Genomic DNA, 15,830 nt, shown 5'->3' on the forward strand with positions numbered 1-15,830 from the left:
GAAATAAGCCCTCTGTGTGTGTTTCCGCCGTGCTGTCACATTTAACCAAGCCACAGTCACTAATGAATAATTACAATAAGTAGTATCATCTTTGTTGTACTTAGAATCATTAGATTTTTATCCGTTTTTTGTGGGTATCTTTTGCCATTTGTCACTTATTGAGACTTTCTTTATTTAATGGCCACACCTGAGGCACATGGGAGTACTTCCTGAGCCAGGGATTGAATGTGGGCGACAGCTGTGGCAATGCCAGATCCCTCAACCCACTGTGCCGGGCTGAACCCGTGCCTCTGCAGTGCCCTGAGCTGACGTCGGAGGCTTAACCCACTGGGTCAAGGCGGGAACTTCAAGACTTTTCCAGTTTTTATTTTTTTATCTTTATGTTTTGCCTTTTAAGGCTGCACCGTGGCACATGGAAGTTTCTTGTTAGGGGTTGAATCGGAGCCACAGCCACCAGCCTACACCACAGGCACGGCAACACCAGATCCAAGCTGTGTCTGTGACCTACACCGCAGCTCAAGGCAACTCGGGATCCTTAACCTACTGAGCAAGCCCAGGGATTGAACCTGCGTCCTCTTGGATACTAGTCTGGTTCATTAACCACTGAGCCATGACGGGAACTCCCAAGACTTTTTCAGTTTTAAATTGAGCAGTTTTAACCTACTCATTTTAACATCGTGGTACAAAATGTGTAACATAAAGTTGACCATTTTTATGTGTGTGGTCTGTGGCTGTAAGTATCATTGCTGTTTTTTTACTAAATGAAGTTCAAGTCGTCTCAACTGTTCCATTTTCAAAAATCTTTTTTTTTTTTCTCTTTCTTTTTTAGGGCCCCACCTGTGGCAAATGGATGTCCCCAGGCTAGGGGTCCAATCGGAGCTCTAGCCACCAGCCTACACCAGGGCCACGGCAACACAGGATCCAAGTCGATCCTGCGAGCTATATCACAGCCCATGGCAACGCCAGATCCTTAACCCAATGGGCAAGGCCAGGGACTGAACCTGCGTCCTCAATGGATGCCAGTCAGGTTCGTTGGCCACTGAGTCACGACAGGAACTCCCATGTTCAAAAATCTTTAAATGTTCCATAGTCCTGAGCCTTTTGGGTGAATGAGGAGACTCCTGCTCCTGATTGTCTTTCCTCTAATGTGCCTACTTTCCAATTACCCTGGCAAAGCTGAGCCCAGACTTTTATGTTTTGTGGTCTTAAATTTCATGTTTATGTAAAATTGGGAGAAACAGAGGAAACTTTAGCAATGCTAAAACGAATGGGATCTAAGTTACTATATATTTCTGTTTGCCTAAAGGCTGGGTGTAATTTTCAAACCGCACAGTGTACAAGTTGCCTCAGGATTTTGATATTATTTTGTATGTATCAGACAAGATTTCTAAGCTACAAATTTTAACTTCTGCCTTTTTGTTTGGAAGATTCATTAATGTAAGTCCTTGGCCATAATCTAAAATTGCCAAGCGCCATCTCTCTCAGGATGGGCCCCTTATGTCCTCTGCCATGAAGGGCTGGGGCGAAGGCAGATGCTGGCTCAGAGCTGTTGGATTGTGACTTTGCATAAACTACATGCTCCACTGCGGACATGAAAAGGCACAATCAGAGCTCTGTGGTTGACTTCGTCCTCTTGGGCTTTTCTAACTTTCCCGAACTCCAAGGGCAGCTCTTTGGGGTGTTCTTGGTTATTTATCTGGTGACCTTGGTAGGAAATGCCGTCATTATTCTCATCATCTCGCTGGAACAGAGCCTCCACGTCCCCATGTACCTGTTCCTCCAGAGCCTGTCTGTGGTGGACTTGAGTATCAGTGCCGTGGTTATGCCTGAAATGCTGGTGGTCCTCTCCACTGAGGAAATGAGGATTTCTGTTTCGGGCTGTTTTGCACAGATGTACTTCATTCTTCTTTTTGGTGTGACCGAATGTTTTCTCCTGGGGGCAATGGCTTATGACCGATTTGCTGCAATCTGCCATCCTCTGAGCTACCCAGTGCTCATGAACCAAAGGGTTTTCGTGAAGTTAGTAGGGTCCTCTTGGGTCTCAGGGATTATGGTGGCTACTGTGCAGACCTCATGGGTTTTCAGTTTTCCCTTTTGTGGCCCCAATGAAATTAATCACCTCTTCTGTGAGACTCCCCCAGTGCTGGAGCTTGCGTGTGCAGACACATTTTTGTTTGAAGTCTATGCGTTCACTGGCACCATTCTGACAGTTATGGTTCCTTTCTTGTTGATACTCCTGTCTTACCTTCGAATCCTCCTTGCCATCCTGAAGATGCCACCCACCACAGGGAGGCAGAAGGCCTTTTCCACCTGTGGCTCCCATCTGACGTCTGTTACCCTCTTCTACGGCACAGCCAGTATGACTTACTTACAGCCCAAATCTGGCTACTCCCCAGACACCAAGAAGCTCCTGTCCTTGGCTTACACGTTGCTTACGCCTCTGCTGAACCCCCTGATCTACAGCTTGAGGAACAGTGAGCTGAAGAGAGCTTTGATGAAGTTATGGCGAAGAAAAGTGGAATTACACACCTTTTGACAGTGTGGAGAAACCATGTGATGTTTGGTGCTGCCTGACTGCACTGAACTTAAATTTAGGAATTGTGAAAAGAGTTTACACTCTTTGGTATGAATATATGAATTTGTGGAGTCCTCCAAGTTTGAAAATATATCAGGGAGATACAGTTCTTTTGATGCTATATTCACATCCATTTTTCCAAGGTGCATAAGTTTGATGACATAAAATAACAATTTATTTGTGAATTCCTCTGTTATGAACATCTAAGTTGTTACTGGATTTTTGTCTTTAGGATGACACTTTAATAAAGAATTAGATCCATATGCTCATATGTCCTGACGTCTTATTTCTGTATTATCGATTCCTCAGACTGGGCCTGATGGGATGCAGATTATTTGTGATTATAGACATAAATAGCTATTGCAAAATTCCATTTCAAAGCCATTGTAACTCCTTTACACAGATTTGAAGTCTCAGTCTGGCACACAATTGGTTTAGAACTTCTAGAGGCCAACAAACAGATGCGATTTTAATTTCTGGAGTGAAAATCCATTCCATGAATACGTAAACAAAATTGTTTGGGGAGACACTGAACTGTTCTACCGCATGGACTTACACAGATCGTAACTCAGAGCAGGACTTCTCTTGGTATTTTCCACGGATGAGTCAAATGTTGGTGACCAGAGAATTCCATGAAAATTTCCCTGAAGTCTCGTTGATAACATTAGCACCTTTTTCACTTTTAGGCCATTTGTTAAACTTCCTTTGTGGACCTATGCTTCCTCAGATACCTTTCTTATAAACAACAGATGACTTTTTTCCCCCTGTGGGAATTAATGGGATTAAATATTTGTGTATATTTTCTATGTTTCTTGAGTTACATCAAAACTCTTGACCTTTCCCAGCATCATAATTGCTCATCTTGCAGCTTTGGAACATTTAATGCTTACTTCCAGTTTTAAGGTTGCTCTTGTGACAAGAGAGGCTCTTTCACTGAGTTCACATCACGGGAGCTCTTACTGTCCTGAGCTTCTGCTCCAGAGGTAACAGTACAGCGGGTAAAGACACTGTTTGTGTTTGAAGCTGTTGGAAAACCATTTTTATCGACAGCAATGTCTGCCCAAACTGAGAAGTAAAGGTAAAAATCTGCTTGGATTTTCACCAAAAGTAAGTTTATGATCAGAAGGTTGAGTAATATTTGATAGCCGTACAATATTATTTTCAAAGGTACAATAAGGCGACATTGAAAATTCTTTCATTGGCTTCTTCTCTTGGTTTCCTGAAGTATTTTTCTCATAGCCCTAAGAGGAACCAGTTAAAGAAGGTCTTACAGGAAAACACCACAACTCCCCAAGCCTGGAAACTAAGGCAAACACACAGCTTCATTTTAATTTTCGTACTTTGTTTCATTTGCTTACACCTTCAGTGATTCAATGAGTTTTTGTTAAGATGACTGTTAAGGTGAGTGTTTCTGCTGAAATACAGTCTCTGCCTTTGATTACTTCCGAGTTTATTGGCAGATCACTGACTTTGGAAGGTCCCTAAAGCCACACTGTGCCTAGGTCTCCCTGCCAGGGGAGGGACAGTTGAACTGGCAAGGTTCAAGATTTCTTCGCACATGGGGTGATTTCAGAGTCATACTGTTTCTCCGTTTGATGCTAAACATGACAAAAGACAGCCGGTCCCAAAGTGTCCAGTTTATCACTCTACTCCCCAAACAGCAACTCTGACAATGCCAGCTTGTCTCGTGACAGCTAGTGAGACTGATACTTGAAATCCTGTTGTCCTGGCTTTGTAGGTAACACCAAGATTTCTACCGATGATCACTGTGGGAGGAAAAAAGTGAACGTTCAAAAATGTGAATCTAAGGATGTCTCTCCTTTCTCAAAACAGCTCAGTGAGTTTCTGCTGCATTTTGGGGAAAAAAATCTTAACCTGGGCTATGGAACCTCCTCTTATATTTCCTACACCCTCATGCTACACTTCTGCCCACTCACAAGGTCATTCACTCACCTACTCATTTCTGGTGCCAGGTCTGCTTTCAATTCTATGAGGTCACTATTCTGTTCTGGCCTGGAGCTGTCAAAACACACCTTTTTCTCCGTCTGATTCTTGCTCATTCTGCTTTTCAGCTGGTGAATTGTCTTTCTTCAAACCTCCATGACATTTCCTTTCTTGACCTCTCTATCCCATCTTCCCTTCCCCAATTTTTATTCCTTGGAGCATCCTGTCCTTTCCTATGGTCCATTATTTAAACTTTAAACAGCAGAATGGGATTTTCTTCTCTGTATATACCTTGCCCTAGTTGCTAAGATAACAAGAGAAGTGTGTGACCCAAAGTGAGAAAGGGACGGGCATCCTTCTCTCTGCAAGAGAAATGCCTCAAAGGTGTTTATCTTTGCAGCATATTAAAAAAAATACTTCCTTTGAGGCTGGGCCAAGTTCCCTTCTACTGAAGAGTGTCCTGTGAGAAGCAGGAGAGAATGTGGCACAGTGAAGAAAAGCACCTCTGTTGGGGTAGCCCCTTGGGATAATGAGTCCAACAGGTCCCTCTGCTGACGATGGAGTGGACTATCAGATGTGCCGTGGGATCCTAGCCTATGACCCACACATGTGGCCTGGTGACTTTAGAGGCGCTTCTGCCAAGTCCTTCCCACAGTGGACTTTGAAATATATACTTGAACCCATGTAAAAGACAGCTTTATTATTCCTTTTGATTCTATATTTATAGTCACTTAGCTGATATGTGGTGCATTTTGTAGATCCCACCTCTCTCCTTTCCATTATTGGCCTTGTTGGGGAGGAGGAATTTCCCCCTCTACCTGTCTTGAGTTCTTGTGGTTGGACTGCTAATAAAATTGACATGCCCATGGAGCTGTCATAGAAATGGGACCTAAGAAGTAGCCAAAGCTGAAGGATTGACAGGAAAAAGTAACTTAGGTTTTTGATATCTAGTTCATAAAGAAATGGTGGCTTGATATATTTTGTGGCCAAATTACTGGATACTTGTAGGTTTAGAATTGTTATATCTTTTTGGAGAATTGAACCTTTTCTCATTATGAAGTGACTCTTTATTCCTGTTAACAAATCTGGATTGGGTCCCCTTGCCTGATGCACAGCAAAGCCAGTGGGCTCACACCAGGTTGTGGTGAAGGAATGTAGAGCATTAATTGCAGGGTGCCAAGCAGTCAGAATGGGCAGCTCATGCTCAGAAAACCCAAACTCCCCAGTGGATTTCAGGGAAGGGTTTTTAAAGGCAGTGTGAAAGATAGGGCCAGAGGGTATATGATCAGCTTGTGCTCAGTTCTCAGATTGGTTGGCATCAAGGGGAAGTTTTGAACATCATCAACCTTCTCATTTCAACTGATCAGGGGTCTGCGTGTTTGTGGACAGAGGTTTCATATGGTGGGGTTTGCTTCCTGTAAAAACAGCTTAGGAATGTGTGTCAGATCTCCATCTATATCTCTCAGGGTTACCAGAATTCCAGCCCAACAGCTATTCTTTGTTACTGCATGTTCACATTTCCTAAGCATTGACTCCTGAGCCAGCCTTTTGAGACTCAGGAGAGGCCTGAAATGAAGGCTTTTACTTCAAGAAAAAGGGGACAAGCTGCAGGGGCTCATATACCCAGGAGGGTCCTGAAGGGTCCTGCTCAGTTTCATTCCTACTATTGTTTCTTGCTCTGCTGTTTGACTTTTCTGATAAAGACAGAGTTACATAAAATTCCTTTGATTAGTATTTTGGAATATCTTTCTCCATCTTTTTATTTTTAACCTTTCCATCTCCTTACGATTGAGAGGTATCTCTGCTGAGGAGTGCTGTGGAGAAAAGTCAGTCAGGATAGGAATGTTGGGGTTCAGTCTTTAGTAGGTTGATTTGGGAAGATCTCATGAAGAGGAGGCCACTTGGGCAAAGGTATATAAGGGAGTTAGCATTTTGGAAGGAATAGTCCATGTTCAGGGAAAATCAGATTGTGAGGTAGAAACAGAGCTGGTGGATTTGAGACATAGCAAGGAGGCTGCATGGCTGGATAAGCATAAACAAGGGGTGTAATCAAAATGAGCTCTGAGAGTAATGGGGGATCAGATCTTTATGTGTTTGGCTTCTGCACTGAGTGGGAGAGGCACTATTGGAGGGTTTTGAGCAGAGGCAAGGGCAGAAGGGAGAAGACCAGAGGCTATGGTAATACTGGATATATACTAGTAATTGGGTATAGTAATAATCCAACTGAGAGATAAAAGGAGCTTGGACCTTTGGTAGCTCTAGGAAGGGTTCAAATTTGGTACAGTGTACTTAGAAGATAGAGCCTCAGATAGGTTATGGATTTAATACAGGTTGGGAGAAAAAATGGATTCAAGGGTGACTCGTTGGTGTTTGGCTTGTGTAAGTAGAAGCTTTAAGTTGCTACCACCTGAGATGGGGGAATGCCGAGGGTGGAGCAGATTTTAGCACAAGATGAGAAAAAATGTTTTAAAGACATTAATAAATGAAAATCTGTTTGTTTTTAAAAGATTAGTTTCTTAGTGGTCTATATTTCATTTCTGACTTCAAGTTAGCGAAAGAGATAATTTCAGAATGTTTTAAATTTCCAAGTTTAAGGGAGTTGTCCGGTGGTCTAGTGGTTAGGACTTGGTGTTTTCACTGTTGTGGCCTGGGTTCAACCCCTGGTCTGGGAACTGAGGCCCAACATCTGTGGAAAAAAAAAATTCCAAGACTTTTCCTTTTTCTGTGTTTTGGTGGTGTCCTTCAGTTTTACTGAAAAGTATGTTCTGTGTATGTCTACTATATATTTGAATTTATTGATATTTTCTTTCTGACAAACGCATAATCAATTTATGTACATCTTCCATAAATATTTTGAGAGGAATATATAGTTAGCAGTGTAAAATTTATTGTTTCTGACTCATATTTACTCTCTCATTATCATCTCATACATCAAAATTTTGTTATTAAAATCTTCCCATTTTGTGTCTTTGTTATTTCTATTGTCTGTCATCGACAAGGAAGATGAGTTAAAATCTCCACATTTTGATTTCTTAAAAATCCATTTAGTACTATTTGCCTTAAAAAGGTAACCTGGTATTAACCTTACTCTTTATCCCTTTTAGCATGTATCTGAAAGTTTTCTGTTTACTTTTCATTGAGTCTAACATATACTTGGGAACAGGTGACAATCATGACTCTACATGTTGACGACTTCTCACAATCTGCACATCACCTGTTTTACCACCACCTACATCAAGAAATAGAATATTCCAGCATATCAGAAGCCCCCATGGGATCGATGGGGTATGAATCAGGCAAAGCACATATTAGGCAGCCCTTCCCAGACCTGGCGCACGTGACCCCTGCAGGCACGGGGTGTTGGCTCCTCATGGCGAATGACATGGGAGGGATCCTTGGATTAGATTCTGCGGTGCAAATCCCCTCCTCTCATCATAAGCGGTACATTTCCCACCAGACACTGATCAGGTAGCATGAACCCCTGAGTGTTGTTGGTGCCACATTGCTGCCAGGAGAGGTGAGCTTTCTAGGAATGGAACCACGTGCTCAGGAAAGCAGCAGTGAGAAGGCGACAAATAAAACCTGCATTCTGGCCACACCTCCTCGTTCTGGCCAAAGCCAAGCCTGCAGCTTCCTTCATCTCCTCACTCTGTTGGGACTGAGCCGGTGGCCTCCTAACTGTTCAAGCCAGTTTAGACAGATCCCTGAGTGCCCTGATTTTCCCATGTACCTGAGGAGATGAATAATGTTATGTTTATTTTACAGAGAAAATAATAGAATCCGAGAAGTCAAATGCTTCTCTCGCCTCATGCAAACTCATCCCGATTTTGACTCCTGGTTTGAGAAGTTCTGTCGATGAAGTTGTTTGGGATGATATTTTTTTGGTAGAAATATTTTAGTAGCTCCGTATTTCTTCTGCAAATGATGCAAAGTTCTTGCATGGGGCTTGGCGGTGGGGGAGGGTGCTTTTTTCCAAAGAGGCTTCCATCTTCTTGTCTTAGCTTATTGCCCACGATTGCACAAATCCTCATTCCACCCAATCCTTGCTCTCCCCCTGGTCCACCTGCCTTTGTTCACGCCCTCACCCCACTGCTATCTTTTTTCCACATTTACAACTTTTATTGAGCCTGTTTCCACCTGCTTTTGGGGGATGTCACAGTGAAACTGAGTCTCTCATTTGAGGAGGTGCTTATTCCCTGCAGGAAGATGAGGGAGTGGGGCTGCAGGTTTGTGCTCTTGAGCTTTGCCCCTGGGGCCCAAGTTCAAGCCTCTTTTGTTATTGTGCCAAACTATGCGAAAGCATGTCTGAAGTGATTTCGGGTTCTCCAGGGATGGGTTCTCCAGGGCATGTGACTCAGTGTCATATAATGGTCTGGCATCAGAGCACTGAGTTGTGTGTATGAGAAGGTGGCTGTTGACGAGAGGTGTTATTCTGATGCCGCAGCATGAACTGTAGGCGGTCAGAGTCCACAGGTGAGAAAGTGCAGGTCCTGCCGTGTGCCCGTGAGTGGGTTTCCATTGATGGTTGATCTTCCGCTGATCGTTGGAGATGCTGTTGAAGGGACGTCTCCCTCTCGGGAATCACTAGACGCAGATCAAACGTTTGAATGAGTGACTCTTTGGTGGTGATGCTGTCAGTTTCCTTCTCATTTCAGAGAAAGTTTCAGGCGATAGTGAGAGGTTGTGTACTTCCCATGCTCTAATAAGCACATCTTTGAACTTTGCAACTGAAAGGGGACTTGGTAAATACATCCACTTCCTTCCTTTTTAGTTGGAAAACTGAAACCTAGAAGTGGGAGTGATCTGCCCAAACCGTCCATGTTAGAGGGTTATCAAGACAGCATTAGTGTGTTCTATGTTATAGAGAAAAATGTGGGGCATGTATGGTTAGTTGCTCCTTTCTTCACGGATGTGCTATTCCATGATACGCTTTTTTTTTTTTTTTTTGCTATTTCTTGGGCCGCTCCCACGGCATATGGAGGTTCCCAGGCTAGGGGTTGAATCGGAGCTGCAGCCCCCTGCCTGCGCCAGAGCCACAGCAACACGGGATCCGAGCCGCGTCTGCAACCTACACCACAGCTCATGGCAACGCCGGATCGTTAACCCACTGAGCAAGGGCAGGAACCGAACCGCAATCTTATGGTTCCTAGTCGGATTCGTTAACCACTGCGCCATGACGGGAACTCCCATGATACGCTTTTAAACAGCCCTTTATGGTACCTCTTAAAAACTGAAGTCTAGGTGATTTCCAGTGTTGTGTTAAGTTCTGTCATAGAGCAAAGTGATTGGGTTATATGCATATTTACATTCTTTTTATATTCTTTCCGTTATAGTTTGTCACAGGATATCGAATGTAGTTCCATGTGCTCTACAGTAACCCTCTGATTTTTATCTACTATGTATGTAATAGTAGGCATGCAAACAGTCCTTTAAATGTTTTCTGTTTGTATAGATAATACTCTACATTTTTAAATTTAAAACTCTATCCACTTTAAAATATTTGGAATTGAATACACATTAGTTTTCTTGATTAGAAATTTAAATGTTTAATTCTGCATTGATTATTTCACTAAGTTTCGAAGAGCTTTTAATCGAAGATATAATTATTATAGATGATGCAGACATTGATCTGTGGTGATTAAGTCAAGCTCAGAAATAAGTCACCTTGCTTTGCACTGTCGGCTAACGTGCTGCTGATCTGCAGGCAAGAGAAGATTTCGTGCGTTTGGTTGGTGTCCTTTCTGGGTTCCCCATCCGACATGGAACTTCCACTGGTTTCCAAGCTGTCGCCCAACGGCCAGTAGGTCTTGATTCTAGAGTAAGTTGTCACCAAATACCTTCTGACTTGAGCAAGCCAGTCTCCCTCGAGTCTTTGTCCTTTTGCCTAAAGTATTTTCCACACGTGACGTCTTTGATGATGGTTGTTCGCCCCCCTTCCCCATTGAGAAGCAGTCTTTTTCTCCTTGAAACGTCTAACGCACTTGTTAGTACCCTAGCTTCCCAGTAACGTTGTGTGCTGGTGCTACTTTTCTTGTTGACACTATTCCTTTATTTAAGTTAATTAATTAATTATTTATTTATTTTTAATTTTTAAAATTTTCCCACTGTACAGCAAGGGGATCAAGTTATCCTTACATGTATACATTACAATTACATTTTCCCCCACCCTTTGTTCTGTTGCAACATGAGTATCTATACAAAGTTCTCAATGCTACTCAGCAGGATCTCCTTGTAAATCTATTCTAAGTTGTGTCTGATAAGCCCAAGCTCCCGATCCCACCCACTCAAATACCATATGATATCACTTATAACTGGAATCTAATATCCAGCACAAATGAACATCTCATAAAGAAAATCATGGACTTGGAGAAAAGACTTGTGGCCGCCTGATGGGACACTATTCCTTTAAAATACTGTCTGGATTTTCCCATTTCATTTCTGTTTTCATCAAATATTGGTTTAGCCTGTATTATGGGCCAGGGGCTGTTGTAGGCATGGTGAATATAGCAAAGAACAAAACAAAACCTTTATATTCCTGGAGTTTTTGTATTAGGTAGGGAGTTAGAATATATGTAATCTTAGTTGTTGATAATAGAGGCAAGCGGAACAAGGCATAAAGGGCAGGAGTTAAAGTGTAGGTGGTATGCGGTTCTGTGCAGTGTTGTCACTTCTGTTGAGCTGTACAATCAATGCCAGAGTGGTTGGTGGGTGCTCAGTGTTTGTTGAGTAAGTAGTGATTGAATGACCTTTCTGATGAGAAGGAGAGCTGTGGAGTGGGGCTGGAGGGAAGAGAGACAGAGACAGAGTCTGATGGCAGTCGTGGAGGGAGGGATGGACAGAGAAAGAATCTTTTAAAACGCAGTTTCGCAATGATCAAACATAGGTCTTTTAGTTACAAGAATGGGCCATGGAGAAGTCAGAGTCAATATAATGGGTATGGCCAGTTTAGGCGGTTCACCCAGTTTGCAGATCACCTGGTGTGAGTCACTCTAAACTGCTTCCTCCTTGTGTGTCTCAGCTGAGGGCTGCCACCTTTAACCAAGTCACAGACAGTCATTGTGAATCTAATGAATATGTACAGCAATCATGTATCGACCGGGTGGTAACTTACACTTCTTTGGTTGTTATGAAAATGTTTGTGGGTGTATTTTTCCGTTTGTCACTTTTGACACTTTTATTTTCTTAAATTGGGAAAAGTAAATGATACTTATAACAATATAGTAGGAATGGGGCCTATGAAGCATTTATTTTTGTTTTTTAGGCTATGTTAAAAATTTCAAAGTTCATAGTATACAAATTGCATTATAAGAATGAGAATTTTGATAATTATTTTGTGCAATTCAGATAAGATTTCTAAGCCAAAATTATTCCTTCTCCTTTTGTATTTGAAGATTCATGACGTCTTGTAATTGGTCATTTCCAAAATTTCCAAACTAACGTCTGTTAGGATAGGTTTCTTTTTACAGCTTTTGCCAGGATTATCCACAGTGGCTGCATATTTGAACCCTCTGATATTGGGTTGTGGCTTCGTCATTTACCTTCTGTACCGTAAAATAATATATACCTCCCTACTGAAATGAAAAGACACAATCAGAGCTCTGTGGTTGACTTCATCCTCTTGGGCTTTTCTAACTTTCCCGAACTCCAAGGGCAGCTCTTTGGGGTGTTCTTGGTGGTTTACCTGGTGACTCTGATGGGAAATGCCGTCATTATTCTCGTCATCTCCCTGGAACAGAGCCTCCACGTCCCCATGTACCTGTTCCTCCTGAACTTGTCTGTGGTGGAAGTGAGTTTCAGTGCCGTCGTTATGCCTGAAATGCTGGTGGTCCTCTCCACTGAGAAAACATCGATTTCATTTGTGAGATGTTTCGCACAGATGTATTTCATTCTTCTTTTTGGTGGCACTGAATGTTTTCTCCTGGGGGCAATGGCTTATGACCGATTTGCTGCAATCTGCCATCCTCTGAGCTACCCAGTGCTCATGAACCAAAGGGTTTTCGTGAAGTTAGTGGTGTTTTCATGGGTCTCAGGGATTATGGTGGCTACTGTGCCAACGTCGTGGGTTTTTAGTTTTCCCTTTTGTGGCCCCAATGAAATTAATCACCTTTCTTGTGAAACCCCAGCTATGCTGGAGCTTGCGTGTGCAGACACATTTTTGTTTGAAGTCTATGCGTTCACCGGCACTGTTTTGATTGTCATGGTTCCTTTCTTGTTGATACTCCTGTCTTACCTTTGAATCCTCCTTGCCATCCTGAAGATGCCACCCACCACAGGGAGGCAGAAGGCCTTTTCCACCTGTGGCTCCCATCTGACGTCTGTTACCCTCTTCTATGGCACAGCCAGTATGACTTACTTACAGCCCAAATCTGGCTACTCCCCAGACACCAAGAAGCTCCTGTCCTTGGCTTACTCACTTCTCACACCTCTGCTGAACCCCCTGATCTACAGCTTGAGGAACAGTGAGCTGAAGAGAGCTTTGATGAAGTTATGGCGAAGAAAAGTGGACTTACACACCTTCTGACAGTGTTGGGAACATTTGGTCATGATCAGACTGAACTTTCTTTGTATTCAGAGAGAAACAGGTGAAAAGAGTTTACATTTCTTGATCTGAATATGTTTAACTTGTTGAGTTCAAGTTTGCAAAGATATCAGGGTCTCTCTCTTTTGATAATGTACTGTTGCCTTTGTTTTTCAGATAAATACGTTTTGATGACACTTGATATAAGTTAATTTGTCATTTGCTATGTCGTGAATATCCAAACCATTGCTGGACTATTGTAATTAAAAGAAAGCTTCAATGAGCACGCAGTTGCATAGGTTCATGTGTAGCAATGTTTTATTTCTGTGTGGTAGGTTCCTCAAAGTGGGCCTGACGGGACGAAGAGATCTGTGCTCATAGATTTTACTACCTTTTGCTGAATAACTTTTCCAAACGATTGCAGTTCTGTCAGACGGACTTCAAGGCCCACTCTGCTGCAGTAACAGGGTAGAGTTTCAAGGGACCAACAGACAGATAAGATTTTTATTTTTGGAGTGAAATCTGTTCCATGAGTGAGCAATTAAAGGGCAGCTATTTTGGGGAGATTGAACCAGCTCTAATTCATGGGCTGACGCAGATTATAAGTACAAACCGAATTTCTCTTGATATTTTTCAAGATATGCATGTAATTTTGGTGGCCAGAGAACGACATGGGAACTCCTCTGAAATATCGCTTGACAGTGTTGGTACTTTTTCACTTATAGACCTCTGTTTTTGGAGACTTTGTTAACGTCCATTTTGTAGTCCCAAATTGCCGCCAGACACTTTGTTCATAAACAGTGGGTGAGCTTTTACTGTGCAAAAGTAGTGGGATTAATTGCCCTTATTTTCAGTGGCCCTTGAGTCACATTGCTAACAGTGTGGTCTTTTTCAGCATGAATTAAATCTTAAAATGTAGCATTTGGAACATGTCCTGCTTGACTCATATTTGACGTATTTGAATGCGTCTCTAGTGAATAAAGAGGCATTGCCTATGGCGTCTACATCATTTGAGCTCCTACAGTCCTTAATTTGAAGGTGTCACTCAGCTCTGAAAAACAGTAATGTAAAAAATTACACCTGCCTCTGCCCAAAATGAAAAATGTAGGTGTAAAATTGATAAACTCGTTGTCTTATTTTGTTTTATTTTTAGTGTTTTAGGGCCACACCTGCAGCATATGAAAGGTCCCAGGCTGGGGTTGAACGGGAGCTATAGCTGCTGGCCTACACCACAACCACAGCAATGCCAGAGCCAAGATGCATCTGCGACCTATACCACAGCTCATGGCAATGCTGGATCCTTAACCCACTGAGTGAGGCCAGGGATTGAACCAGCATCCTCATGGATACTAGTCAGATTCATTTCCACTGAGCCATGATAGGAACTCCTTGATTCACTTAAAAAAATAAATTTCATCATCTAATATTTGAAATTAGTTTGAGGAGTTCCTGTTGTGGCTCATCAGTTAATGAACCCAACTAGCATCCATGAGGACTCAGGTTTGATCCCTGGCCTTGCTCTGAGGGTTAAGCATCTGGGGTTGCTGTGAGCTGTGGTGTAGGTCACAGACATGGCTTGGATTCCAAGTTGCTGTGACTCTAGCATTGGCTGGCAGCTACAGCTCTGATTGGACTCCCAGCCTGGGAACCTCCATATGCCATGGGTGCAGCCCTAAAAAGACAAGACAAAAAAAAAAGAAGAAAGAAATTAGTTTGAATAATATTTGAATGTTGTATACTTTTCAGTAGGGTGTTGGACAGGCACATACAAATTCTTTCAGCAGACTGTCTCTTGTTCTGAAATTTCTTTCCTGAGACTCTGTCATTGGAAACAGCATAATACATTGTGAGAATCACAGAAACGAAGAGCAGGAATGTGACAGAATGTCCACTGAAATAATGGCTAAACACTTTCCAGACGCAGGGACAGTCAGACCTATGATGATTAAACATCTTCCTATTGGTTGAACCTCTAGGGCTTCACCAAGACACATTATAATGGAATTGTCAAACTCAGAGACAAAGACAGAATTGGGAAACAGCCATAGAAATTGACTTGTCACATACAAGGTTTCCCGCATAAGATGAATTCTTAACAGAAAATTTCTAGACCAGGAGAGAATTGGATGATACATTAAAACTGTTATTAGAAAAACAAATCCATCCTACAGGAATATCCATCAAAGCATCCTTCAGAAGTGAAGGAGAGATACTTTCCCAAACAAACCAAAGCTGAAAGTGTTTATTACCATTAGGCCTGCAATAAAGGTAATCAAGAGAAAGCTCCTCAAGGTAAAATGACAGGACATTGACATTGCAAAACAAGAATGTGTAAGCAACAACAGCAAAGGTAATACATAGTCAACTTCAGATTCTCCAGTATAGCAAAGTGATGTATAAATCACTTTCTATTCTTGTTAAAAGTGAAGGTATCAAGAGCTTCCTACTGTGGTGCAGTGATCTGCAGTGTCTGGAGTTGCCTCTGCAGCAGCATGGGTCTTTTCCCCTGCCTGGCACAGTGGGTTGAGGATCGGGCATTGCCATAGCTGTGGCATCCGTCACAACTATGGCTTGGATTTGATCCCCGGCCTGGGAACTTCCATGTGCCACAGGAGTGGCCTTAGGGGAAAATGTATTAAAAATAACTATTTGCACAACAATTTGCTGCTGGACACACAGTATAAAAAGAGGTAAATAACCTAAAATGTGAGGGGGGGAAGTAAAAGTATACTGTCAGTATGCTGTCATAGTTCAGTTGTTCCCAACTTAAAATAGGACATTATAAAATGTTTT

The 15,830-nt window shown here is 42.4% G+C and overlaps 2 protein-coding genes across 2 annotated transcripts; both read left to right on the plus strand.

Annotated features, from left to right (window-relative positions):
• Positions 842 to 2,838, plus strand: LOC100520502 (olfactory receptor 10A3-like). The gene has a single exon (XM_003129396.3). It carries the CDS (start codon positions 1,592 to 1,594, stop codon positions 2,534 to 2,536), a length of 945 nt encoding a protein of 314 aa, XP_003129444.1. The 5' UTR covers positions 842 to 1,591; the 3' UTR covers positions 2,537 to 2,838.
• LOC100736745 (olfactory receptor 10A3) lies at positions 10,844 to 14,207 on the plus strand. Its single transcript, XM_003482500.4, is given in 1 exon segment — positions 10,844 to 14,207. A coding segment is annotated over 1 exon segment (945 nt). The 5' UTR covers positions 10,844 to 12,095; the 3' UTR covers positions 13,041 to 14,207.

Source organism: Sus scrofa, chromosome 9, assembly GCF_000003025.6.
Source record: "Sus scrofa isolate TJ Tabasco breed Duroc chromosome 9, Sscrofa11.1, whole genome shotgun sequence".
Classification (NCBI taxonomy): Eukaryota; Metazoa; Chordata; class Mammalia; order Artiodactyla; family Suidae; genus Sus; species Sus scrofa.

Excerpts from the sequence above, each read along its gene's own strand:
- LOC100520502 (XM_003129396.3), top strand. The coding sequence starts at position 1,592 with ATGAAAAGGCACAATCAGAGCTCTGTGGTTGACTTCGTCCTCTTGGGC.